The 23,171-nt window shown below is 51.4% G+C and overlaps 10 protein-coding genes across 10 annotated transcripts; 5 read left to right on the forward strand and 5 right to left on the reverse strand.

The window, feature by feature from the left end:
- The first annotated feature begins 569 nt into the window (after nt 1-569).
- Nucleotides 570-2,235, forward strand: erg6 (sterol 24-C-methyltransferase). Its single transcript, XM_073755159.1, has 3 exons — nt 570-887; nt 940-2,159; nt 2,218-2,235. The coding sequence occupies exons 1-2, from the start codon at nt 684-686 to the stop codon at nt 1,867-1,869; spliced, it is 1,134 nt and encodes a 377-aa protein (XP_073619181.1). The 5' UTR covers nt 570-683; the 3' UTR covers nt 1,870-2,159; nt 2,218-2,235.
- Nucleotides 2,236-4,305, forward strand: BDV17DRAFT_194669 (putative MFS transporter). Its single transcript, XM_073755160.1, has 4 exons — nt 2,236-2,812; nt 2,872-2,886; nt 2,952-3,743; nt 3,831-4,305. The coding sequence occupies exons 1-4, from the start codon at nt 2,543-2,545 to the stop codon at nt 4,170-4,172; spliced, it is 1,419 nt and encodes a 472-aa protein (XP_073619182.1). The 5' UTR covers nt 2,236-2,542; the 3' UTR covers nt 4,173-4,305.
- A 459-nt stretch (nt 4,306-4,764) lies between these two features.
- On the reverse strand, nt 4,765-6,860 carry BDV17DRAFT_194757 (amino acid permease-domain-containing protein). The gene is made up of 5 exons (XM_073755162.1): nt 6,252-6,860; nt 5,871-6,111; nt 5,462-5,780; nt 5,193-5,377; nt 4,765-5,051 (listed from the first exon to the last, which is right to left on the reverse strand). Exons 1-5 carry the CDS (start codon nt 6,606-6,608, stop codon nt 4,861-4,863), a joined length of 1,293 nt encoding a protein of 430 aa, XP_073619183.1. The 5' UTR covers nt 6,609-6,860; the 3' UTR covers nt 4,765-4,860.
- BDV17DRAFT_194725 (uncharacterized protein) lies at nt 6,861-7,765 on the reverse strand. The gene has a single exon (XM_073755161.1). It carries the CDS (start codon nt 7,593-7,595, stop codon nt 7,113-7,115), a length of 483 nt encoding a protein of 160 aa, XP_073619184.1. The 5' UTR covers nt 7,596-7,765; the 3' UTR covers nt 6,861-7,112.
- Nucleotides 7,766-8,350: 585 nt separating this feature from the next.
- On the forward strand, nt 8,351-9,180 carry BDV17DRAFT_254266 (uncharacterized protein). Its single transcript, XM_073756746.1, has one exon. The coding sequence runs from the start codon at nt 8,464-8,466 to the stop codon at nt 8,950-8,952; it is 489 nt and encodes a 162-aa protein (XP_073619185.1). The 5' UTR covers nt 8,351-8,463; the 3' UTR covers nt 8,953-9,180.
- Nucleotides 9,181-11,970: 2,790 nt separating this feature from the next.
- BDV17DRAFT_194801 (uncharacterized protein) lies at nt 11,971-13,415 on the forward strand. Its single transcript, XM_073755163.1, has 4 exons — nt 11,971-12,062; nt 12,301-12,393; nt 12,444-12,587; nt 12,643-13,415. The coding sequence occupies exons 2-4, from the start codon at nt 12,343-12,345 to the stop codon at nt 13,327-13,329; spliced, it is 882 nt and encodes a 293-aa protein (XP_073619186.1). The 5' UTR covers nt 11,971-12,062; nt 12,301-12,342; the 3' UTR covers nt 13,330-13,415.
- Nucleotides 13,416-13,688: 273 nt separating this feature from the next.
- On the reverse strand, nt 13,689-14,958 carry BDV17DRAFT_194818 (uncharacterized protein). The gene has a single exon (XM_073755164.1). The coding sequence runs from the start codon at nt 14,781-14,783 to the stop codon at nt 13,989-13,991; it is 795 nt and encodes a 264-aa protein (XP_073619187.1). The 5' UTR covers nt 14,784-14,958; the 3' UTR covers nt 13,689-13,988.
- Nucleotides 14,959-16,111: 1,153 nt separating this feature from the next.
- Nucleotides 16,112-17,822, reverse strand: BDV17DRAFT_254275 (SNG1 family protein). The gene is made up of 3 exons (XM_073756747.1): nt 17,565-17,822; nt 16,449-17,504; nt 16,112-16,379 (listed from the first exon to the last, which is right to left on the reverse strand). The coding sequence occupies exons 1-3, from the start codon at nt 17,674-17,676 to the stop codon at nt 16,231-16,233; spliced, it is 1,317 nt and encodes a 438-aa protein (XP_073619188.1). The 5' UTR covers nt 17,677-17,822; the 3' UTR covers nt 16,112-16,230.
- Nucleotides 17,823-19,748: 1,926 nt separating this feature from the next.
- On the forward strand, nt 19,749-21,135 carry BDV17DRAFT_254279 (D-serine ammonia-lyase DSD1; the record flags this gene model as incomplete). Its single annotated transcript, XM_073756748.1, has 3 exons — nt 19,749-19,993; nt 20,047-20,160; nt 20,217-21,135. The coding sequence occupies exons 1-3, from the start codon at nt 19,835-19,837 to the stop codon at nt 21,132-21,134; spliced, it is 1,191 nt and encodes a 396-aa protein (XP_073619189.1). The 5' UTR covers nt 19,749-19,834.
- BDV17DRAFT_254280 (dienelactone hydrolase) lies at nt 21,136-23,071 on the reverse strand. The gene is made up of 2 exons (XM_073756749.1): nt 22,246-23,071; nt 21,136-22,180 (listed from the first exon to the last, which is right to left on the reverse strand). The coding sequence occupies exons 1-2, from the start codon at nt 22,547-22,549 to the stop codon at nt 21,345-21,347; spliced, it is 1,140 nt and encodes a 379-aa protein (XP_073619190.1). The 5' UTR covers nt 22,550-23,071; the 3' UTR covers nt 21,136-21,344.
- Between the last annotated feature and the right edge of the window lie 100 nt (nt 23,072-23,171).

Consider the following 23,171-nt stretch of genomic DNA (forward strand, 5'->3'; position numbering starts at 1 on the left):
TACCGGCCACCCAATAAGACACACACACATCCATCGCTTCCCACAAGAGCACGGAGTCCGCGGAGTCTGGCCGGCCTCGGGCCTCAGGCATGGCGTCCCTGGAGATCGTCGTATCGAATACGGCGATAAATGATTCCCACCAGCAGGCTGCAGAATATCCCAGTTTCAGGCCATATCCAAGCCAGTTCGCTTCCTGCGGCACGATTGCGTATCTCGTACTACCTCTGTCGCTTTCATGTGCTCAGCCTCTGTCAGGGTTTCTGGGTCCGTGACTCTTAGAGTGCTCACTGCCCAGTGCACTGCTCCGTCTCGGCTGTCAGGGCCTTTCGGTCCAGATCACCCCAGACTAACTTGATGGAGCTAGCGCAATGCGTAGGCTCTCCGGCAGCGGCAGCCGTGATTGGCCGAGCACCCAAAAACCTCCAGACGACCTCCTTTCTGTCTTTCTTTGCCATCGTATTCACCGCGTATTTCCATTCTTCTCTCCTGTCGTTCTTTCCAAAACACCCAAAACACCCCAAGCACCCCAGTTTGCGCTCATCGTCGCTTTATAAAGTCTGTCAATTTCTGCGGACAGTTGTGATTTCAATTCAAACCACCCTCCCACTTTCCAGAGATCCGCCTCGAGACCTTCCGCTTCGCCCCTTTTCCACCACAACTTTTTCCACAAACCCTCAATCACAATGGCTCCCTCAGCTCTCGAAAAGGAAGACCACCAGCGTGATGCTGAATTCAACCGCGCCATGCACGGAACATCCTCCGAGGCCCAGGGTGGTTTCGCCGCCATGCGCCAGAAGAGCGCCGCTGCTCAAAAGGCCGCCGTTGACGAGTACTTCAAGCACTGGGACAACAAGTCTGCTGAGGCTGAGACGGATGAGACTCGCGCTGTAAGATCACATATGCAAAGAGAAAGAAAAATTGGCATGCTAACTTGTCAAGGCCCGCCGCGCTGAATATGCCACGTTGACCCGCCACTACTACAACCTCGCGACTGATCTCTACGAATATGGATGGGGTACATCTTTCCACTTCTGCCGCTTCGCCTACGGAGAGCCTTTCTACCAGGCCATCGCTCGTCACGAACACTACCTCGCCCACCAGATGGGCATCAAGCCCGGCATGAAGGTGCTCGATGTTGGCTGTGGTGTTGGCGGTCCTGCCCGCGAGATTGTCAAGTTCACCGACGCCAACGTAGTTGGTTTCAACAACAACGACTACCAGATCCAGCGCGCGACTCGCTACGCTGAACGCGAGGGTCTGAGCGACAAGCTGAGCTTCGTCAAGGGTGATTTCATGCAGATGCAGTTCCCCGACAACTCCTTCGACGCTGTTTACGCCATTGAGGCTACTGTCCACGCCCCGGAGCTCGTCGGTGTCTACAAGGAGATCCAGCGTGTTCTTAAGCCTGGTGGCATCTTTGGTGTCTACGAGTGGCTCATGACCGACGAGTACGACAACGACAACCAGGAGCACCGCACAATTCGTCTCGGTATCGAGCAGGGTGACGGTATCTCCAACATGGTCAAAGTTTCCGAGGGCCTGAAGGCCATCAAGGACGCCGGCCTCGAGCTCCTTCACAACGAAGATTTGGCTGACCGACCGGATGATATCCCCTGGTACTACCCTCTTGCCGGTTCCTTCAAGCACATGACCTCGCCCTGGGACTTCTTCACCATCGCCCGCATGACGTGGTGGGGTCGTGGACTTGTCCACCGCTTCGTTGGTGCTATGGAGACCATCAAACTCATCCCCAAGGGCACACAAAAGACCGCCGATAGTCTGGCATTGGCCGCCGACTGCCTTGTCGCAGGTGGTGAGAAGAAGCTCTTCACTCCCATGTATCTGATGGTTGCCCGCAAGCCGGAGTAAGCGCACGATGTACAATGACTTTGATCCGCATCCTTTTTTGCATGGCGGTCTACATATTTAATTTTTCCTCTTTTTCTTTCTTCTGTGTTTTATTTCATTTGTTCTTATTGTCCCGCCAGATGATTTCGCACGAAACTGGAGCATGTGCTTATGAATACGATGTATTTTCTAGATTAATAGAGCCAAAACTTCTGCTCATGTCAAGGGCGCTTTGATATAACCTGTTTTGTCTTTTCATGATTTTCATCATTGGCTCAAATTCGTCCCTTGGGGCCTGGTTCCAGCTCTGGGCAAGTCCACTCATACTGAGATCAGCACTGGTCAAGCTAACTCTAGCCACCACACCAGCTACGGAAGCTCTCGAGGTGTCCTAGACGTCTCAAATCGATATGAATATGGATCAAATCTTGCAAACTCCATGTGTTCGTCCATTCAAGATTGCCAGACACGAGTCATGCTAAGTTGTGGCGACACCGGTCTAACCCAGTATACAGCGGGGACTAACTTAGGGTCTTGGTCCGGGTTCTCCACGCTGAAAGAGTTGCCCGATCAGGCAAAATGACCAACTAGCGGGGGATCAGATCTGCGGTTACTCTTATAAAGCAGCTGTTGCTGTCTCTTGTGTGGGGGTTTTCACTCTGGCGTCCTTCAACTAGTTGTGGCCAATATCAGTATGGACACTGGAGCATCAGAGGCGCAGCGAAAACTACCGGCACAACCCCGCGATATCGTGGACATGGAGAAGGGTCTCTCAGATGCGAATTTGCGGGGCAGTACTTGTAATGCCAGTGACTCGACCAAGGCCCAGGCAGATAATGGTGGTGTGAGTGATGATAACGTTGGCCATATCGAGCGATGGAACTACCCTCGTTCGAATGTGGTCAAGACGCTTTCCACCTTCTGGGCGTTCTTCGTCATGGGCGCGAATGATTCGGCATATGGAGTGAGTTATAGTCTTCCTTTACGTTGTCCAGTTTCTCCATTTATATTAACACATATCAGCCTCTTCTCCCATACGTGAGTCCACCCGCCTGTAAAAATCATCACCACAAAGCCTAGCTCATGAACCTTGACCCATTCAGCTCGAAACCCACTACAACCTCTCCTACACAACCGTCAGTCTCGTCTTTCTTTCCCCAATAGGCGGGTACACCCTAGCCGCCATAACAAACAACAAACTCCACTTGTACCTCGGCCGGCGCGGCATCGCCTGGCTGTCCCCAGGATGCCACCTGATCGCATACATCGTAAATTGCCTACACCCGCCGTACCCGGTTCTCGTGGTCTCATTTATCTTCGCAGGCCTGGGAAACGGACTCGCGGACTCGGCGTGGAACGCGTGGATCGGGAATATGAAAGACAATAACCAGATGCTGGGATTACTGCATGGGCTTTATGGGGCCGGTGCGGTTATGGCGCCCCTTGTTGCGACGAGTCTTATTACGGAGGCACATGTCGGGTGGTGGTATTTTTATTATATTATGGTTGTCTGTGCGGCTGTTGAACTGGCTTTCTGTGTTTATGCGTTTTGGGATAGTACCGCCGCTGCATTCCGGGCCTCGCAGGCCCCCACTGCCACTGCCATGGATGCTACGCAGCCTGAAGACCAAGAGGAAGAAAGAGGTGGCGTTCGCCGCGCACTCTTCATCCCGCGGTACGCGCGCGTAACGTGGCTCCTCTCGTTCTTCCTCCTCGGCTACGTGGGCCTCGAGGTTGCGATTGGCGGGTGGGTGGTTACGTTCCTGATGCGTGTTCGGGACGGCGCGGAGTTTGCGAGTGGGATGGGTTCGACGGGGTACTGGCTTGGTATTACAGTGGGCAGGGTGGTGCTGGGGTTTGTGACGCCTAGAGTTGGGGAGAAGGTTGGGATTGCGGTGTGTTTTTCTGTCCTCCCCAACCCCATCTTATCAATCATCACTGGACATTTCATTGAACTGAACTGGACTGACATCTGAAAAAAGGTGTATCTTTTGCTAGCAATAGCATTCAACCTAATCTTCTGGCTCGTCCCGCATTTCCTCGCCAGCGTGGTAGCCGTCTCATTCCAAGGCTTCTTTCTGGGCCCCATGTTCCCCGGCGCCGTTGTCGTTGCGACGAGACTCCTCCCCCGCGCATTACACGTTAGCGCCATCGGCTTCGCAGCGGCCTTCGGTGCTAGTGGCGCCGCTGTTCTCCCGTTTGCTGTTGGGGCGGTCGCGCAGGCGAGGGGGGTGGAGGTTCTCCAGCCGTTTGTTATTGGGTTGAGCGCGGGGATATTGGTGCTTTGGTGTGGGTTGCCGAGGATGCCGAAGGGGGGGATATAGCTGGAGCTGGAACGGGAGAGGGAAAGGGAGAGGGGAATGAGGTTGAGGTTGACGTGATGGCTTCGAGATGAGAGCTTTTTGGCCCGGCGTAGTGGTTTCGGCGGAGGAAGTACATTATCAAAATCGCGAGGAAGAGGGAAACCAGGACTGCGGAGCCACTGCAAATCCATGTACCATTTAGCAACCCCGGAACATCCAATTCAACAACCTAAACCCTCCTCAAAAAATCAAAAAAGTAGAGGGTGAAAGGAAGGAAATCAACATACTAATTCATCCTCCCCGGACTCGTAGGGACCCTCGTCGGAAAACAAAACAAGACACCCACGAATATTGTCCAACCCACAGCAAACCCATTAACCGCATACCCTAGCCATCCCAAATCAAACTCCCTCCCTTGCCGTAGGCAATAATCGCCTCTTCGTCTTCTGGACAGTCTTTGGAAAAGGAGTATCCCCTGCGGCACGGAGAACGCAATATTCACGAGCAATGTCGCCATATTCACGACGGAGTTGAAGGCAGTGCTGCTGGCTATGTAGATTGTTCCGAAGAGGATCAAGAAGGTTGCTGAGAGAAGGGTTGTGCGGAGGGGGAAGGTGTGGGTTTGTGAGTGAGAGTGTAAGTGTGTGAGTTGAGTGAAGTAAGAGGAGAAGGGGAGCGCGTTCTTATTTATCCATTGGGTGTTAGCCGGCTATGTTAGGTAGGTAGTCTGGTAAGATATGATATGGTAGAGAAGTGAGGAATGGGAGCTGGAGGGGCTCGGGGTAGCATATGTAGCCCTAAGCTTGAGCCGGAAGACTTGACTCGACTTGACTTTACTTACATCCCTAGCCAAACTCCACGCGATCCGACTAACGGATACCCATTGCGTGCATACTACGGCTGGTGGATTGCCCTAGGTGTTAGCTCTTCCTCCATTTTTCTTTCCTCCTCCTCCTCCTATCACATGTATATCCGCAAACATAGAGGACGGATTCGGGGAAGAGAGAGGAGAAATGAAAAAAAAAAAAAAATTGAACATACTATAATAAAGCAAAACCAAACACCCCTGCAGTCCTACCGCAACCGCTTTCCGCCCGGTAGCCTGGTAGAACGCTTCAAGGGTAGGAATGTACGCTTCCTGCACGGCGGGGACATCACTAATACCGAGGAGGACGACGATTATGAATGGGATTGCGGTCGTTAGGCCGAGGGCCATCGTTGTGTTTCTGACACACTCTCATTAGCTCATTCATTCCCTTTACATGATAGTAGATAGGGTAGTATGCGAGGAAAGGGGATTGAGGGCATACATAGCAACCGGAACACCCCAACCCGCCCTCGGGACCTCCTCAGCTAGATTCACGACCGTCCCCGTCGCCGAGAAACTATACATCCCCAGACTGATGCTTAAAAGCCAGGCTGTGGGGTCGGACCAGCCGCTGCGGTTTTGGTGCGTTGTTAGGTTGGAGGTGTTATACTTCGATTCCTTTCCCGGACTATCTCCGTCCCGATTCCCGATTAGGGTTGCGAGAACCGTTATGAATGTTACTAGGAAGAGGAGGGAAAGGGTGAGACTGGCTGTCGTTAGGTACTTTGTCTTGTGGGGTGGAATTGTTAGGATTGGGATTACTGCCGTCCACATCACTTGTTAGTTCGAGCGGATTTCAGTTAGGTAGGGCTACCGATATCCCTAGGAAGGACTGGAGAAGGAGAACTCGCATGAAACCAGCACAACCCCGACATAAGCAAGATAAACCTCCCACCGATCCCCGGGCAAGCCCGGCTCAAAACCCTCTCCATCAAGCGCAAACCCAACCATCCCGAAAACCGACTGCGTCGTATAAATCGCTGCCGAAACGCCACCGATCCAGAATCCTAGCAAGTTGACCATCCCCACGGCAAACGAGGCAAAGCGGCGGATTTTGGGAGTGGAGAAGGCGTATGTGAAGTGGTAGCAGCCCTACCGCGCCATCATACTAATCAGTTGACTGTTTACTTTTCTTGAGTAGAAAAGTGGTGTTGCGAGAGGATTCTGATTAAATATAAGGTAATGGGAAAAAAAAAGAAAAAGAAAAAGAAAAAAGAAAAAAAAAAACCAACCCCAGAAGAAGGCACAGCAGAAACCATCTCACAAACACCCAAGAGCACAACCCACTGCGCGACCGCCGCAACAATAAGACCGAAAAGAACCGTCACGCCGCCGCCGTAGAGGAGGGCTGTGCCGAACGTCGCGGCGTAGCTCATCCATGAGTTTGTGATTGTGAATGCGAGCCCGATTGCGCCGAGGGTTGAGAGTGTGCGGGTTAGTTGGGGAGTGTTGTCTGTAAGAGGAGGGGCTCTGGTTAGGACATTTGGAGGGAAAGAGAGACCGGGTGAAGGGGGAATGGGGATAGGCTCTGTGAGTCGGAGCTGGGTCTTTTCGAGCGCGGTCTCGTCGGGGAGTTTGGCTGCGTCCATTGTATTTGTATTTGTCGGGAATGCGATATTGCTCCAGAGGTCTAACACTAAAGGAAGAGGCCATGGTGGGATAGGGTAGGTAGTTATATTAAGACAGAGCCCGGCGAATTCAAGGTTGGTGTAGCAGAACGCAAGGACAAGAATTAAACTTGCTTCGACTGAGTTGATGCCGCAGGGGATTACATTCCGGGGCAGTGACTGTAAGTACTTAAGGTATCACGAGATAAGAAGCGGCAAGGAGCCGACGAGGGAGAAGTGGTGACACATTCCACAATGAGACAAGCTCACCGTATCGATTATTAGTATTTATCCATCTCATTAGTATACCAGCACGTGAGAATGCAATGCAAATGTCGTATAATAATACAACGAACGAGCGAACGAACATTCAGAGTCCCGAGCCATCCATCCTGATTTGCCATTATATATCCATATCCATATATCCATATCCAAGTCCAAATCGAAGCGACCGAAACCTCAGCTCAGCTCTGTGCGACGACGAAATCACGCAACAACCCCCATAACAGCACTAACAAGCAACATAGCCAAAACACCCAAGCCGGCCTTGTTCACCGGCTGACCAAGAGTCACAGCCGCATTATCCGTCGTCTCGGGATCCTCCGCATCATCGGTGCTGCTGGGCTCATCGTCATCGCCATCATCGTTCCCCGTCGCTGTCGGCACAGGCGCGGTCGCGGTCTGGGTCAAGTTCGCACCAGCTGCACTACAGAAGTACTGCCCATCCGTGGCGCCCTCGTCCTTGAGACAGTCGAGGAGGTCCTGGCCCGACTGGCCCTGTGCGAGACAGTAGATGCTGCAGTCGTCGTTGTAGGTCTCGACGTTTGCGTCGGCGCAGCATTTGTCCATGATTGAGGAGGTCTCGTCGGTGTTTGTCGTGATGGCGCAGGCGATGTCCTGGACAGGGAGCTCCCAGGGGCTGCCGGTGCAGGTTGCTGCGGCGGCGGTGGAGGAGGTTGTGGAGGACATTTTCGCGATGTTCTAAACGAGGGACTCGATCGGTAACGAGAGACAATCGAAGTATCAAACTTTCGATGAACGAGAGACTTGACTTGACTTGATAAGCCTGAAGAAGGAGAAAAAAACAGAAGAGAAGAAAGATCAAGGAGAGCAGGGTCAGCAGGATTTAAAACAAAGCCTGTCTCACCATCCGCAAATAACCAGGATCAGGCAGTGCTGCTATAATTATCCAAGACAAGCTGCTTGGCATCCCAGTCATTGGACCCCCAATCCTGGGCGTCAGCCAACCACTTGATTCCTTTCAGTTCCAATGAGCTGGAGCTGCGTGGCTGACCCCAGTGCCGATCGCCTGAGCTGTTGAACGTTCAATTCAGCTGCATAGGGCTGCTGTATCCACTTTGACCCTCTTAAGTGGATCTGAACTGGATCGCGATAAGAGGCCCTGTTATCGTTCATTCTTGTTGTCTAATAAATCTCTGAAACGATCGGATGTGAGGCCGCATTGATTTGCTTCGCTTGTAGCTAGGGATATGGAAAAGGGAGAAATGAAGTCCTGAATGAACGATTACGACCTGATTCTGCTAGATTGACGATGAAACTGTCAAAGGGACTAGAACGACATGCTAACTGCTCACACCATCGTTCCTATCATAACTTGCCACCGGAACCAGCAACCGAGCAAAACTCAAGATAAAAGTCAATAGGGAGTAAAGCCCACCACTGACCACACCCCCAATCAGCCAACCCCTGGCACAACAAATAAATCCAGAAAATGCCAAAAGCTTAGATAGAAACCTTAAGCCAGACAACTTTATAAACACCGCAAATGCCACCCTATCGCCCTGCTTGGGGGATGACCCCCGGCTAGCTAACTCGTATGCCCATCAATACCGGTATTATGCACGCTCCATCAATCGAGGACCTGAGACTTCAGCCTCAGCCCCAGCACAGGCTCCAAAGACCACGACCACGACCACGACCACCCACACCCATGCCCCCGCGTATAAGGCCATCTCTGCCCGATTCCGAGTCGTTCCCGTCAGGCTTTTCAAACTCTCTAGAGACCTCGGCCTCAACCTCAACCTCAACCTCAAACTCTACGTCCACCGAGTCTGCCCTTACACTTACATCTACACCTACACCTTCAACGACAACATCAACACCAACATCCTCCTCCTCCTCTTCGACGAGATCCAGGTCCATTCCAATCCAAACCCGCCCGCGAGCACGCATTTTCCCGCGACCGAGGGTGACGCTCTTGAATCATCATTTGCCCGGGCTGCATTTTCGACCTCTCGTGTCGGACCGGTCGATTGTTGCTGTTTCGACGGGGGTAAGCTGGAGAGAGGGCGGAGACCTAGCTTAGTCTGAGAGGAAGAGGAAACCTAGGTAGGGATGGGCATTGGGTTGATTGGTAGGTGGGTAGGGTAGGGTTGGAGGCTGCCGGCATCTGGGCAATGGCATAGTATGGTATGGGATATGAGGAAGTGAGTTAAAAAAGAAATGGGCTTGTGGGTCGGTCGATTGCTTAGTTATCTCCGGTCACTCTGTCTGTTTTATCTATAAAATGAAGACTTGTGAATTCCCGCTTCCAGTTAGTTTCGCCTCTTGGTGGGGGGGGTATAGAGAGATGGTCGCCCGATACGCCGTCTCGTCATCACCGCGCGCCGGCTCCTCCGAGTATATAAGAGCCGTCCTCGCTGTTTCTGACCCTCTCCCCTCCCAATTCCTTCTTTCTCCTCTCTTCCCCTCCCGTATTCTACACCCACGCGATCGCGACCCCTTGTCCAGTCTACTCCAAAGATGTCCGCGCCCTTTTCTCGTCACCTCAATTTCCAAGTTCCCTGCCCCGTTAGTTCGGACCAGCTCTTCAGCTGAACTTTCTGCCATTTTTACTCCCTTTTGTCAAGTAAAATGGTTCATATTCTTTGTTCCACCAGCCGCTACTGTCAGAGCATCTGTTTATTTGGGGAATCACATTGCCTGCTGGTCTTCTACGGTATCTGCACTTTCGACTGTCTTCATTCAAGAGGCTGACCCTCCAACCCCCCCCCCCAGCAGGCTCAAACCAAGCCTGATTACGCGTTACGCATGATGCCTATCCCACCTCTCCCCCTTCCGCGCCCCTTCCGCGTCGGTCGCCCGTCCTGCACCTTCGTTTTCGGCCCCGTTTTGCCCCGGCCACGCTGATCTCGCGTGTTGTGGGTTACGATTGGACTGCCTTGATGGCGACAAGAGACTCGGAGGAACAAGTTCAATGGCATAAATACCTCATCCATGACTCCAGTACCTTCGCCGCCGTTGCCATCATCGATCACATTCTCGTGGAATCTCGTTAGCCGACGGGTGACAGATTTCTCGATCTTCCCGTTTCCTGCGCCCCGATATAGAGAGTTGTGGGAAGCATGACGTTACAAGCATGGCTATTTGCTGTTGCTATGTTTTTAATGGAAGATTGCCGAGCTCCGAGGCTGACATGGGTTTCACCGAATTTGTGCCGTGCATCCAGAACTTACCCTTTGCGGACAATGCCCCATTGAGTTCTTTGCAATGGCCGAATAGAACATACCATGTCAAGACCCAAGGCGCGTGAGCGGGGATGCACAATCGGGCTATTCTGCGTTGATTCTGTTTTCGGAGGTGTGACACTTCTCTTCGTCGAAACCTCGAGAACAGGAATTCCGTCGTTGCCGATCCGCAGGCTATAAATACCCTGGCCTGTCTCGAGTTAAACATTGACGCAGACAGCATAGTCAATTTCCTCTATATACACTTTGTCTCCCCCTTTGCTCGATTTTCAGGATGGATCGCCAGATTTCTTACAATAGCCCTTTGCACTACTCTCCTTTGCCCTGTAATGTCCCAGGCGCACGTCCGATGACTCTTATTAACCACCCATTGCCCCCAAAACCACCTATTTCCATGTACTCCCATGCCTATACTCCCCCTGCCCGCACGCCTGTTACTGCAATTGCAATATAGCAGCACAGTACGTTAACCAGGGTCAAACTATCTCTGTGAACAACGAGCCGGAAGGGCCTTATTCGCGCCATCGCGCAACTGTATCTTTAGTAGGAGTAACTAGCAGTGTCGGCATGGAGAGCGTTATCTGCTCTTTTGGTGGAGGCTCGTACGGATCTATTATGCCCTTGTTGCCTATCTTGCTTATTAGGAATCCTTCTATTTTCAGATATATCTCCTAAGCCTGGAAACGACGACTTCCAACGCGACAGGCAGTATTAACAGCGATGACTTTCACCATCCAGATACGTTATGGGAGTCTGTTGCTGACAGCTATGTGCCTTCGGACGCCCCTCGACGTGCGGATAATGGACCATGTCACGACGAACCAAGCGCTACTGCTTCTGAAGTTCATGGAACCGGCCTGTGGTCCTGCAAAAGCCGCATCGGCAATATTCTGGATATTTTTCTAGCTCTGCTACACATTTGTCCTTCGTGTATTGCATTGGGCTGCCTGCTGGCGCACCCGTAAGGCCTTGATCTGTGCTCTTCTAGGCTTGCATACTTTTTGGGAGCAACTCTAAGTTATAGGGATGATGAGTGGTGAAGCATATACGTCGACAACTAAAGATCATAGTCACATGAGCAGAAAATAGAAAGCACTTCAATGTAGGTATCCAGATTCCTAAGCTATTCAATCCGCAACATTCTGCACCTCGCTTTTCTTTTCCCTCGGCTTCCCAGGTCTCCGCCTTCAGTGTTACGATCATAGGATCATCAGTTGCCCATTTTGGCGCGGTAAAGGGTTTATACTGGGCGATGAGACGTTTTGACACGCTGCACTGTTCCAGCGATTAGGTGCTTCATTTAAATCTGGCAACGGGGACGGGGGTACTAGCAGACTATGGAAGGGGGCCATCTGCCTTGTAGGATTGGTTTTATAATTTCTTCCTTCTTTATATATGAAAGTTAAGTAAAATAATAACTGGTTACTAACTACTTAATAATTACCTAAGAAAATGGCTACTTATTAAAATAGTCTATATTAATATACCTGATATTAGTATAGTTAGTCAGGTGACTGATCTGCCACCTGACTAGCTGGCCTGCAACGACCACCGAGCATTCAATCACACTCAATCCACCGAAACAATACCAAATCACGCCCCAGATGCAACCCACCTGCAAGTTACAGTTTCCAAAACCCAGAAGTCGCGCCAAAGATGGTCCAGCATTTGTGTTTATCGATGCTACGGAGAGTTTGCAGGATGAGGGGCCTAGGGCCCTGATCAGGCGACAGGCAGCACGGTCAGGGCGCAAACAACAACGCACACAGAATGCGAGTAGAGAATCGATCAATATTCCGGGACAGTCCACTGCAGTGGTGCTGCCCGGTGTGGGCAAATGCTATGTGAACGACAATGGTGATGGCACACTCATCGACCCGTTTCTTGCCCCGCAGCCTTCGTCAACCGGTTATGAGGCCTTGAAAATGAAGTACAAGTTTGATATTAGGTATCTTACAAATTTCTTTGATGTTTCTCTGGGGAAGCCCTCTTCCCTCCTGTATGAACAACGTACTTTCCTTATAAGCCTCCTCCAGCAACAGCCCCCGTCTTTTCTTAGCCACCTACCCAGTCGATACGGTTGGAGTCCGCACCTTGATGATGCGATCAACTGCCTTGCTGCAAGGGTTGGCTCAATATTTGGGTTTCAAACAAGACCAGCGACAGTAACAGCATTATACGGAAAGGCACTGCGGAGCTTGCAGATTGCGCTGGCCGACAGGAGCTTGATGTTAGGCCCAGACGTATATTGTGCTACGCGGCTCTTGACGCTCTATGAGGTGAGCCTACCTTTGCTTCTTTTTTCAATGATTATTATAACAGTGTATAGCTGGTTAGCCGCCCTGAAGACAACCATTGGGTACTTCATGGTAGGGGTGGAATTAACCTAGTCGGGCTTCGAGGTCCTAGTAACCATAACACCCAGTTTGACTGGATGCTTTTGAAAAGTCAAGGGCTGTTTTCTGTAAGTACAGTACTGGTAGTAACCTTCTTTGTCCTTCCAGGTAGTAGTTGACGTTCTGTCTCAGGTCTTGGATGACATGTTCAATTTAAGAGGCTCAATCTTTGAGGCCCCAGAATGGCAGAGCGTCTTCAAACAGGCCTCGCAAGCAGGAAAAGACCCAGACGCGAGCTTCTGGTGGGAGATGTTTGGGTTAATGTGCTTCGTCCCGGCGATAATAGCTGAACTGAAAGGCCTCTGTCTAAAGCCGGTGTCACAATCCGAGTATTTCAATCGGAGCTCTAACTTGTTAGAGAGAGCAAGGTGGCTCTATAATAGGATGCATGACAGCCATATACGCTACCAGAAAAACAACCCCTCCTCACTCTCCCTCCTCAGCCTCCCCATTGCCCCGGAGTCGCTTGATCGCATCCGACTCCGACTATTTTACACAACCTGCCTGATACAAATATGCCGCGCGATAGCTACAGTGTCCGTGGAGGAGATTGAGCGTGCAACTCGCGAGGACGAGGCGCAGACTCTAGCAGCGCAGGCATTGGTCATTCAAGAGAAAACTGCAGATTTGGATCTGGCCATGTCATTCCATTTACAACAAGGCAGAGTTCTTTTCACATCTACGGTACGGACAAAGGCAATATGGGCTTCTGGGAAGGAGCCTGACTTGACTTGCGAGCTACCAGGATTCCTAGCACAACGTTGGTTAAAGTGGCAGTTCTTTGTGGACAGTTTTATTACTGAATCCTTGGACACTTAATGCTTCAGGGTTCACCCTGGATACTGTGGTTTTCTTATGTTTCACGTTTGATGACTTATGACATTAACCTAAGAAAAGGCAAGACCCTTGGTTATATGCCCGGATATTCAAAAGTATACATCCGGAAAGTAACTGGTATGCGAAACCCACTGATATGCCGTGCAATATTGAATGATTCGAATAATTCAGCCAGCCTTGCCTTCTGTTCCAAGCGCGATCCGTCCATTTGGCCGGAGTCGGATAAAGCTCTGGAGCGCCAGGCGCGGCATGTGCCCTCTTTCTCAAACGTTCGACCTCTTCAACCTTTGCTGCATGTGCTTGGTCTAGCACCGGAAGCGTATCCTCCGAGACGACTTGCGAGATAGCATGCCAGTAGTTCCCTATCAACGAACTTTTGGTATAAACCAGGAATAAAAGTATGGTGGCTGCAAGTACGATAACATGGGATGCAATGATAATCGTGCCGGCGATAAAACCAGTCCACCGCGCGGGCAGCGATGTTGTGGTTGAGAACTTGGATGATGCTGATTGTGTGGTGTTGAACCTATTGAGGTTGTGGTAGAACAGCATCTGAGTGCCCCCTTGTTAAAAGCGCCTGAAGGGCTAGAGCCGGACTTTGAGTTGATCGCATGATGCCCTGGAATAAGTCCGCATGGGTACTATCTGCGTCTTTCATCCTCATTGAGAATGAAATCTCTGATAAGAAGAAGCCGCTGTCGGAAGTCACGCTTGGTGTGACGGATAAAATCCAACCACCAATGTTTGCTCCATCTTTTGTCGTCGTCTGCGGGAATATTGTCGAAGTCCCTCCATTGTGATCTAGGCTGGAGCTTAAGTAAGCCCCTGTTCCTCAAGCTTTCAGGCAACTTCGAAGCACCAAGCTGGTGTTGGCTGGAGCTTGTATTGTATTTCTGGATGCCATGGACCCAGGACAGCTTTGGCTCTGAACGCTGCCAGGAGCTCTCCATATCGACTATGGATGTCCTAAATGCAAGGTTGATGAAACACGCAGAGATACGGAGAGCCTCGGTATCTGAACCGTTGTTGACAATCGCCCACGGACCGTCACGGCGGACAACCGTGACATTGGCCTCCGGAGATCGGGTTGGTGAGTACATTGCCAACGGTTCAATGGTTTCAAGAACCATGAACATTGCTGCTGCCCTGGGGTTACCGTATATCTGTGAAAGAAACGCCGTGGTGCTGTCGTTGTAAGTAGGGTTAACCAACGGATCTTCCATCTGGACCATCCACTCAGTTCCAGTCAGGAGGGGACATATTGCGAGGTACCCGTATGTAGTATAAATCACGAATGGGTCCTGAAGACCACATTCGAATTCAATAAATTGCGGCGCATCCGTGTTCCGTAGCCCAGGATAGGATTGGTTTCTCATGGCCAGATTGCCTGACAAACGGAAGTCACCCCTGGTGTTAACGGTGGTGTTAAGGATCATATTGGTGGCTGACGGACTCACACAGACCACTCGGTGATCTATAACAGGTGCTGGGCCGTGGAATCTGGATAGGAATATTCATTGAGACTCGTCCTCAAAGGGTATCAATGCTCGATACGTGTGCCCAGTATCATGGAAATCTGAGCCCTCTAGAAAAGGATCTGACAGCTCGCTAAACATCCAATTTGAAGCCGGAGGCATCTTCCACCAGGGCGATGCGTCCATATTGAAGCCGCTTGTCATGCCATCTCCCATGAAGGCGACATTGGTAGAGTTGTTGGTGTCAGTAAAGGCGTTGTTCTTGAAGTCGGAGATAAGGATGGTAGAGAGAGAAATCGGGATATCACGGTCAGAAGTACTTCGGCAATAAGAAGCAAAGAAACAAATAGCGCCAGCGAACTCCTAGGTTTATGCTGGCTGTGAACAGTAGACTATTTGGGCTGGCACTGGACCCCCTGATAATGGAGTAAAACGGTGCATGGGATAACGAGGTGCTGATTTTCTCGAGAACGATACCGCCAACCATTGCAGTAAATAAGCTAGCTTGGAGAGCCATGACTGTTCTTATCACTGCGGTGCAAACTGTTACTAACTTTTATGCCCAGTCGGCGTGGACGATCTGTATCCACAGCATGTTTGGCTCTTCCCCTAATATCGTTCATATATCTGATGCTACGACACTATCCCTATTAAGGAATAGTTAATTCAGATATATTTTATTATATCAAGTCCACCTTCCAACAGGAAGAGATTAGCTGCGCTTTGAAACTCGGAGTTGCCAAATTAGCTCTAGGGTTAACGCGGTATTAAGAGAAGCTTTATCGCGGAAGGCTAGTAAGATAATTTGGTTAATTAGGCAGTATGCTAGTTAGTAATCACCGTGTATGAAGAATTTGGTCCTATAAAAGGAATAAAGTTAGAGTTAAGATATGTAAGGGTGTCTGTGATATAGATCAAAGATACCCTTACCTATCAGCGCCTTCTGGCCAACCCTTGAGATTACAGAACTCGATGATAGTACAAAGAACATCGCGCTTGCTATCCGGGTCCCTAAGATAAAAGAGCTCGATATCGCGATAGCAGACTGAGGCCGAAAGATTATCTACTGAGATTCATTGAGGGAGGCCGCTCTGGAAAGTCTGGTCCCGTTTTCGTTTGCCCGGCTCTGGTAGAGAGACTTTCGGCGGAAGGAGCACGCCTGGTCGAGTTCCGGGTAGAAATGCGGCCGTTTTTGGCCTCAGTAGCGATCATTTTCGGCGTCGATTTCTCAGGTCCTCACATTCTAGTTGTATAGACAGCTTTCAAACAGCCTTTTGTAATAGTGATAATTAATGTTTGTAATAATTCATCTAATTTCATCAAGGTCGGATCGCTCTAATACTCTAATCTCTATATACAATCTATATTTACGTTCCAGTGGCAAATTACCTCTGGCAACATCTGCAGATTAAATACCCCGCTTCATCTTCCACCGCATGATAAACGACGCAACGGGGAAGAAAGCAAGCGAGACCGCGATCCAAGCGAACAGGATCCCAAAATCAAGTCCGATACGCGAGTGCGTGCCGAAGAGAATGGTTCGGAGGGCTTCGACGACTGCAATTGTTCACGTTAGAAAATGAATAACTAGATTGGGTTGGTTTTTGGCCGTTAAGGCTGACTTACTCCTGTGCAAAGGCCACGCCCGGCCCCACTGGAAGAACCCAGGCGCCAAATCAAGCGCATAGAATCCCGACGAGACATTCGTAATGACCCAGAAAATGAGAAAGAGTGAGGAGTACGGGAACCCCAGCACCATAGCCATATTCTCACAGGGAAATCCGAGCGCCGCCATACCGACCCAATTGAGCATCCAAAATACCACGAACGACCCCTTGCCATAGGCATTGGGATTCTCGGCCGAGACGGTATCCGGCGCTGGGTCATTCGAGAACGGGATCTGGAAAGCGAGCGAGACGATGGAGTAGAAGAGGGAGAGGAAGAAGTAGGCGGCTATACTGGAACAGACGCGCCAGATGAGCCACTGGGGGATTTTGAGCGGGCGGTCACCCCTCAGGAAGAGGCCGTGCACGGGCATGATGAAAGGGAAGTTGAAGAAGGCGATGATGATGAGGTAGATGAGGCCGATTGTCACGCTGGGGGTCGCAGCGGCGGGCGCGAAGGGTCGGAGGTCTAGAGTATTGAAGCTGATTGCTGGGTTGATGGCTTGTGGTGGCGCCGAGGAGAGGTCGACTGATAGCTGCGTGAGGTTGCGCACCCACTCTGGGCCGAACTGCGCGCGAAGCTGGAGTTCGAAAGCGTTGAAGGCGGGCGTTATGTAGCTCGAGAACGTAGTCTGGTCTCTGGCTTGGACGATGACAAACTGCGCTGCATCGGTAGGCGAGTACGAGTCGTTGCCGTTTGTGATCGCATCCGCGAGACGACGTGACGCATCGGCGGAGACAATGATCGCAGCCCAGCAGTGCTCATCGTAGACGGCCTGGATGACAGATGCTGGGTCGTTGTCAAACTCGGCCGGTGATTTGATGGTATAACCAAGACTCTGACCCCCGGCACCAATCTGTTCGGCCAGATTCACCACGGCCGACCCAACCGGCCCGTCCTCGGCGCTGTCGAAATTCACCACCCACACCTTGAGCGAATTGAGTTTGTCGTCGACGGTGAACTGCACGGCCCAGTAGAGTGATAGAATGGCAAGGATGAAGACGCATAGCATCAATACTGAGGCGCAGATCCGTCAATTAAGGTTCGCGGAATGCGCAAGGGCAATGGAAACTTTACCCGTGCGCGCCCATTTGAAAACAGCCTGCTTGCGCACATCTTTGAGGGCGGGATCAAAGAATCCGACCGGCTTGGGCCCGTCAGGCTTCTCCCCAGTTTCAGAATCCGTCATTTTGACTCTGGGATGTCTCTGTATAGAAAGAGACTCGAACTCAATGACGGAGCTTTTGCGCGGGCGCCGAGACCTTAAATTCTCCTAAAGTTTCCCAGGCTGGTCGATTGGTCAGCGCTGGTCAATTGGTCAGCGGAGTCTGCGGCCGCTGCGGCCGCTTTCAAATGAGCGGAATCAAGCCGTCGGTCATGGGGCGGAAATCGAGTGCTGACTTTTTATTTGGCATCTGCTAATGCCAAGCGCGCTACCCAAGACTAAGTTGCGTCTGAGTAAAGATCTTGCCGGTTATCCGACTCTTAAGACCTAACTCGAGCACCAAGTCTGATATACTCTGTACCTCTGTCGGAGCACTGCGGCTGTCATTGCCACGCTGTCCGACCATGGTTCGGTCCCAATCGCGTCATTAGATTTACTCTGGGTGTATTGTGAATCTGAAGTCTTGAGTTTCGCATGGTATTATTATTATCATCTAGCACGCTGACACTACTAACGGCCAGCTGAGACGTCCTCCGGCTTACTTCCTCCAGCAGAGCCATGTCTTGCTGGACCTTGGCCTGCCACGCAGCAATCAAGCGGGCGATGCCATGGTGACCCCTGAATTGGCGTTATACAACAGATTCTTCCCCCAATGATCGATCATCTGCGCATCGGCTCTGGCCTCAATGAGAATATGCACGATGGGCAACTTCTCCACGCGCACCGCGTACCATAAGTGCGTGCTTCCGCGATATCCACGACATTTGACGTCCGCACTGACGTCCGCCTTGCGCTCAACCAACAATCCAACCGTCTCTGTTTGTCCTGTCATAATTGCTGTTGTTAGCGCAGCCAGCTCAAACTGATCAGCTGAGTTGATCTTGATCGGCGAGCAGAGATAATGATATACCCGCGTGCTCCCTTCGCAGCAGCATAGTGGAAAATATTACCCCATCCAGCGTCTGGTCTTGTCTGACCGTTGTTCGACATCGGAAGCTCAATTGCTTGGGATCCGCGTCGCGGACTCGCGGTCAATCAGGAGGCCTAAAATCCTAGGGCAAACGTAAAGGACGGCCCGCATAATGGGGCTATTTTCCTCATCATGAAGGCCAGCTGGATGATTGACCTCAACGCCGTCAAAGGTCTAATGAAGGACCTTGGCATAGCACCCGCCATTACTGACTTCCAGAAGTGTCCGATATCCAACCACAAAATCCGGATTAGTATGCTGTAGCTGATGTACCGGAGGAGAGCAGGTGAGATAACCAAAGCCAACACCGTCGACACGCCCAGTCATAGACGCGCATCATTTCGTTGGCTCGGAGATAGTCGTGCAGCGTTAAGTGTCCGATCCGATGGGCGCCTTTGAGCACTGCATAAGGAACACCAGGCTCGCTAGAGAGATGTTAAAGACTTGCTTTGCTGTCAGCATGACTAACCTAAGGAAGTCGAAGAGGTTATATATAGTATCTATTTGATACCAACAGGACCAGTCAATGTTCGGCAAGATAGCCCGGATAGAAGTCAAGAGACATAGTGCGTGTCCGAGGGTCGCAAACATCTTAATAGATCTAAGTGGTATACCATTGTGTCAAGTCAAGTCGTTCTCCATAGTGTGCTTGAAAGCGCAAAGCTGACGAGGTTGCTACGATAGCGGAGTTCTGCAACAGAGTGTTGTAATATTGCCATTGAAGTAATGGTAATGAGCAGAGATGTGATACCTGCCCGCCAAGCGAATATAGCCCGCACAGGTACCAGATGCCATATCGATCTTGAACGGGCTCCCATGCCGCTGTCCTGATGTTGTTCTTCCCTTCGTCGCAGTTCAGAGAAACCCATGTTGCGCTGCGCGCCCTGTGACATGGATTAGTATACGGTAGAATGTTCTACCGCGTCAGGTTGCATCAAGCCTCGCTTGTCTGTCTGAAGCCGCTACTAGTGACATTATGATCCCGGTGTAGAGAGTCGCAAGCCCGCTAGACCAGAATCTCTGAACGGTGTAAGGCGTATACGTCAGATGGTTTAAGTTGTTGTATGGACAAGAGACACATTCCACCCCTCGCGGAGACCCCGATAAGAACTGATAAAGGATAAAGCCCCCGCTGCCCCTCGCCTCGCCTTCTTCTCCTCACCTTCTCCAACCCTGCCAACACTCCCAATCTTCAAGCCAGCAAAGCTCAAAATGGCATCTCCTGAATCCTACATCGGAAAGCCGGTCTCAGACCTGCCCACTCCGTCCTTTGTCCTGAGCAAACCCACAATTGAGCGAAACATTAACCAGCTCCACCAGGATGTTGACAAGCTGGGGATCGCCTTTCGGCCGCATGTCAAGACGCTCAAGGTGCGACTACTCTCTAGTACATATTATCGTATTTGCTAATTTGAGAATTGCAGTCCCTAGAAGTAACGAGAATGATGCTAGGCAGCAAACACCGCCGGATCGTCGCCTCAACAATCCCCGAGATCGAGGGCGCTGTCCCCCTCGTAAAGGAGGGAGTCTTAGACGAGGTTTGTCTTGACCACTGTGTCCACCAAAATACTAGTCTAACCGACTTCTTCTACAGTGCCTCTACAGCATGCCCATCTACCCCTCCGTCCTTCCTCGCCTGCAAGAAATCACAAAAACCCTCGCCATTTCTCTCATGATCGACAACGAGCAGCACATCGAGGTCCTGGAGAAATTCAACGAGACAAATCCTTCCGCACCCTGGCCCGTCTTCATAAAGATTGACGTTGGCACGCACCGCGCTGGAATCGTCAACTCCTCGTCTGATCTCCCGGGCCTTGTCAAGCGCGCTGAGGAATCGTCCGCTGTCGAGCTCTACGGCTTCTACTGCCACGCGGGCCACTCGTATGCATGCCGCACGGAGGAAAGTGCCGTGGAGGTACTGAAAGAGGAGCTGGAGGGTGTCGTCAGCGCATCAAAGCATATTTCTACGTCTCGGAAGATAGCGGTCTCGATCGGCTCAACACCCACAGCGCACGTTGTGAAAGAGCTGAAATCCGTCCTCCCGGAGAACCTCGAACTCGAGCTGCACGCTGGGAACTTCCCCTGCAATGACCTGCAACAACTAAGCACGGGACTCATCCCGCACTCCGCGCAATCGATCCGTGTTCTCGCTGAGGTATGCAGCGTCTACCCCGAGCGCAACGAAGCTCTCGTCAACGCGGGGACAATTGCGCTCTCGAAGGAAACTAGTGAGTTTCCCGGTTACGGACGTGTCACGGATCGTCCGACATGGGGTGTGGTGCGGACGAGTCAGGAGCATGGGATTTTGGGACTTTCGGTGTCTCCGGCTTTGAAGTTGCTTGGTGTAGCTAAGGAGGTTCAGGAGAAGGCTGAGGAGACGTGGAATGTCGGACAGAAGGTGTTGCTTTATGTTCAGCATGCTTGTATTACGGCGGCGGCATATGGGGTTTACTATGTTGTTGATGAGAAGGATATTGTGCGGGAGACGTGGGTGCCGTGGAAGGGGTGGTAAGTTATGAATATAAAGACAGAATAGATTGCTATATAAGACAAGGCTGAATAGGTACGTTATTGCATATAGAAAGCCAAAGCAGAAAATCAAGACCGTGAATCATAACAAAGTGAGAGGCATTATCGTGAGCATTAGGAGGGTATATAGGGTCATCTGCAGATGTTTGCCCTGTTGCGGGCTGCAGTCAATGTCGGAGTTGGTGTGATTCAGTCACTGCTTGTCCTCGGGCTTATCCTCGGCCTTACCCTCAGACTTGTCGGCCTCGCCATCCTGCTGAGCACCATCTTGATCTTTAGCATCGCCACCACCCTGTTCATCCTTGCCATCCTTCTCACCCTTCTCTCCAGCTTCATCTCCATCCTCATCCTCTCCTTGAAGATCACTCTTCTGTCCATTCTGACCCTGACCACCAGCCTTCTTCCCCTTATTGCCACTAGGCCCCTCCGCCTCAGACTGTTCAACCGTCGGAGTCCCCACCGAACTCTCAGCCTTTGCACTACTACCCTTACTTTTCTTGCGTCCACGGTTAATCAACCGATTATGAAACTCGGGCTCATCAACCTCAGGATCCTCATTAAGTATCCTCCTCGCCGACTCCCGTCCAATAACAGGAAGTCTATCAACACCCTGCACGCCCTGCGGCACATGCTTCGGATCCAACAAGCCAACCTGAACAAGAACGCTCGCCTGGTCCCAGTAGATATGCTCCGAGTAGAGCTGGTTTGCACGGAGAGAGACAATACTGACTAGGACGATCTCGACCTTTTTGTTTGTGGCGGGGACCCCGGGGAGCATCCAGGGGATTTCGTGGGTGTGTTCGAAGGAGACGTACAGTTCGTCGACGACGTGGTCTGCGCCGGTTGTGCGCGATAGCAGGCGCAGGTGCATTGAGGGGGGCAGTTTGTTGAGGAAGTGCTGGTCGTAGAACCGTTTAAGGGCGCGGGACCCGGTCCCGCCGCTTAGGGTTGGCGTGTAGGTTACTGTTGGTGTGAGGAGCTTCGTGTAATGCTTTGTTGTGTCTGTTAGGTTCATTGAGAAGAATTTGCCTGTCCGCTATTAGCCTTCATCCCGTCCCATTAAATGGTGTGAGCGGGTGGCTGGTAAATCCTACCCTGCAAATGCTCCTCCCACGGCTTCTCCAAATCCCTATCCTGCCCATACGCACGCCTTAGCACCTCCAGCGTCCTCGTAAACGCCAGATCCGCATCAAGCCGGTTATACTCGTCGATATCGACCTCCGCAAACCCCGGCTGCGAGCCAGAGTAAGTATATGAGCGGTGCCCAATGTCGAATTGCTCGCCTGTTCCGATCCCCGGGTTAATTTGCCGCGTGTGTCGCTTCTTCTTGCCCTGCAGGCCGAGCATCGTGGGTGTCGTTGTCACATCGATGACGTCGCCTGCTAGATGGGTGAGCATGCGCACGCTGGGCGGGTACCGCGAGCGCGTGTCGGGGATGTTGGTGGGATAGTAGCAGACGAGCGCGCAGAGGCGGCTGACGTTGTTGGGTTTTAGGTAGTAGTCTAGACAGAAGGAGGCGGCGTCGCCGAAGGCTGTTCATATCTATTGTTACCAACTTGCAGTTGTATTGTATGGAGAAGTATGGCGGACATACCAATAACACCATAGTTATCACCGACGCTGAGTCCCTCCCTGATGGCCGTGATGCGCCGGGCATACTCCTTCTCGTCTGAAGTGTACGCAACATAAACACAGCTGAACCCTTCCTTCTGCCACGCCTGGATGAACTCGTTATCGAAGTTTGGGGTTTCAGCGGTGATGATGAGTCGGGCGTTGCGCGAGTTTGTATACAGGAAACCGCCGCCGCCGGGGGCATTGATGGTTACAGAAGCCATGTTTGTAGGAAAATCCCGAGCAGCCTTGTTGAGGATTCTGTTTGTGTTTTTCAACATGAATATTGAGTTTTCAAAGCAAGACTGTGCCTGAATGAGACCAGAGATTTGGGACGTTCCAGTGTTTTATGGGAGTGGCTACGTCATTTGGGGAAGCCGTTATACGTCATGTCATCTGACGGCTGGGA

This window comes from Aspergillus undulatus, assembly GCF_047715775.1.
Source record: "Aspergillus undulatus strain CBS 261.88 unplaced genomic scaffold BDV17scaffold_6, whole genome shotgun sequence".
Classification (NCBI taxonomy): domain Eukaryota; kingdom Fungi; phylum Ascomycota; class Eurotiomycetes; order Eurotiales; family Aspergillaceae; genus Aspergillus; species Aspergillus undulatus.

What these genes read in the sequence shown, in the direction of transcription:
- BDV17DRAFT_254266 (XM_073756746.1), top strand. Translation starts at nt 8,464, where the DNA reads ATGCCCATCAATACCGGTATTATGCACGCTCCATCAATCGAGGACCTG.
- BDV17DRAFT_194757 (XM_073755162.1), bottom strand. Translation starts at nt 6,608, where the DNA reads ATGGACGCAGCCAAACTCCCCGACGAGACCGCGCTCGAAAAGACCCAG. An exon ending in CTGCTGTGCCTTCTTCTGGG is followed by an intron (nt 6,112 to 6,251) that starts GTTGGTTTTTTT and finishes ATGGCGCGGTAG; the next exon opens with GGCTGCTACCACTTCACATA. An exon ending in CGGGGTTGTGCTGGTTTCAT is followed by an intron (nt 5,781 to 5,870) that starts GCGAGTTCTCCT and finishes TGTGGACGGCAG; the next exon opens with TAATCCCAATCCTAACAATT.
- BDV17DRAFT_194725 (XM_073755161.1), bottom strand. Translation starts at nt 7,595, where the DNA reads ATGTCCTCCACAACCTCCTCCACCGCCGCCGCAGCAACCTGCACCGGC.
- BDV17DRAFT_194818 (XM_073755164.1), bottom strand. Translation starts at nt 14,783, where the DNA reads ATGATCCTTAACACCACCGTTAACACCAGGGGTGACTTCCGTTTGTCA.
- BDV17DRAFT_254275 (XM_073756747.1), bottom strand. Translation starts at nt 17,676, where the DNA reads ATGACGGATTCTGAAACTGGGGAGAAGCCTGACGGGCCCAAGCCGGTC. An exon ending in TTTCAAATGGGCGCGCACGG is followed by an intron (nt 17,505 to 17,564) that starts GTAAAGTTTCCA and finishes TCTGCGCCTCAG; the next exon opens with TATTGATGCTATGCGTCTTC. An exon ending in GGCGTGGCCTTTGCACAGGA is followed by an intron (nt 16,380 to 16,448) that starts GTAAGTCAGCCT and finishes GAACAATTGCAG; the next exon opens with TCGTCGAAGCCCTCCGAACC.
- erg6 (XM_073755159.1), top strand. Translation starts at nt 684, where the DNA reads ATGGCTCCCTCAGCTCTCGAAAAGGAAGACCACCAGCGTGATGCTGAA. An exon ending in AGACGGATGAGACTCGCGCT is followed by an intron (nt 888 to 939) that starts GTAAGATCACAT and finishes TAACTTGTCAAG; the next exon opens with GCCCGCCGCGCTGAATATGC.
- BDV17DRAFT_194669 (XM_073755160.1), top strand. Translation starts at nt 2,543, where the DNA reads ATGGACACTGGAGCATCAGAGGCGCAGCGAAAACTACCGGCACAACCC. An exon ending in GGGAGAAGGTTGGGATTGCG is followed by an intron (nt 3,744 to 3,830) that starts GTGTGTTTTTCT and finishes ATCTGAAAAAAG; the next exon opens with GTGTATCTTTTGCTAGCAAT.
- BDV17DRAFT_254280 (XM_073756749.1), bottom strand. Translation starts at nt 22,549, where the DNA reads ATGCTCACCCATCTAGCAGGCGACGTCATCGATGTGACAACGACACCC. An exon ending in GTGGGAGGAGCATTTGCAGG is followed by an intron (nt 22,181 to 22,245) that starts GTAGGATTTACC and finishes AATAGCGGACAG; the next exon opens with GCAAATTCTTCTCAATGAAC.
- BDV17DRAFT_194801 (XM_073755163.1), top strand. Translation starts at nt 12,343, where the DNA reads ATGTTAGGCCCAGACGTATATTGTGCTACGCGGCTCTTGACGCTCTAT. An exon ending in GGCTCTTGACGCTCTATGAG is followed by an intron (nt 12,394 to 12,443) that starts GTGAGCCTACCT and finishes AACAGTGTATAG; the next exon opens with CTGGTTAGCCGCCCTGAAGA. An exon ending in GGCTGTTTTCTGTAAGTACA is followed by an intron (nt 12,588 to 12,642) that starts GTACTGGTAGTA and finishes GTTCTGTCTCAG; the next exon opens with GTCTTGGATGACATGTTCAA.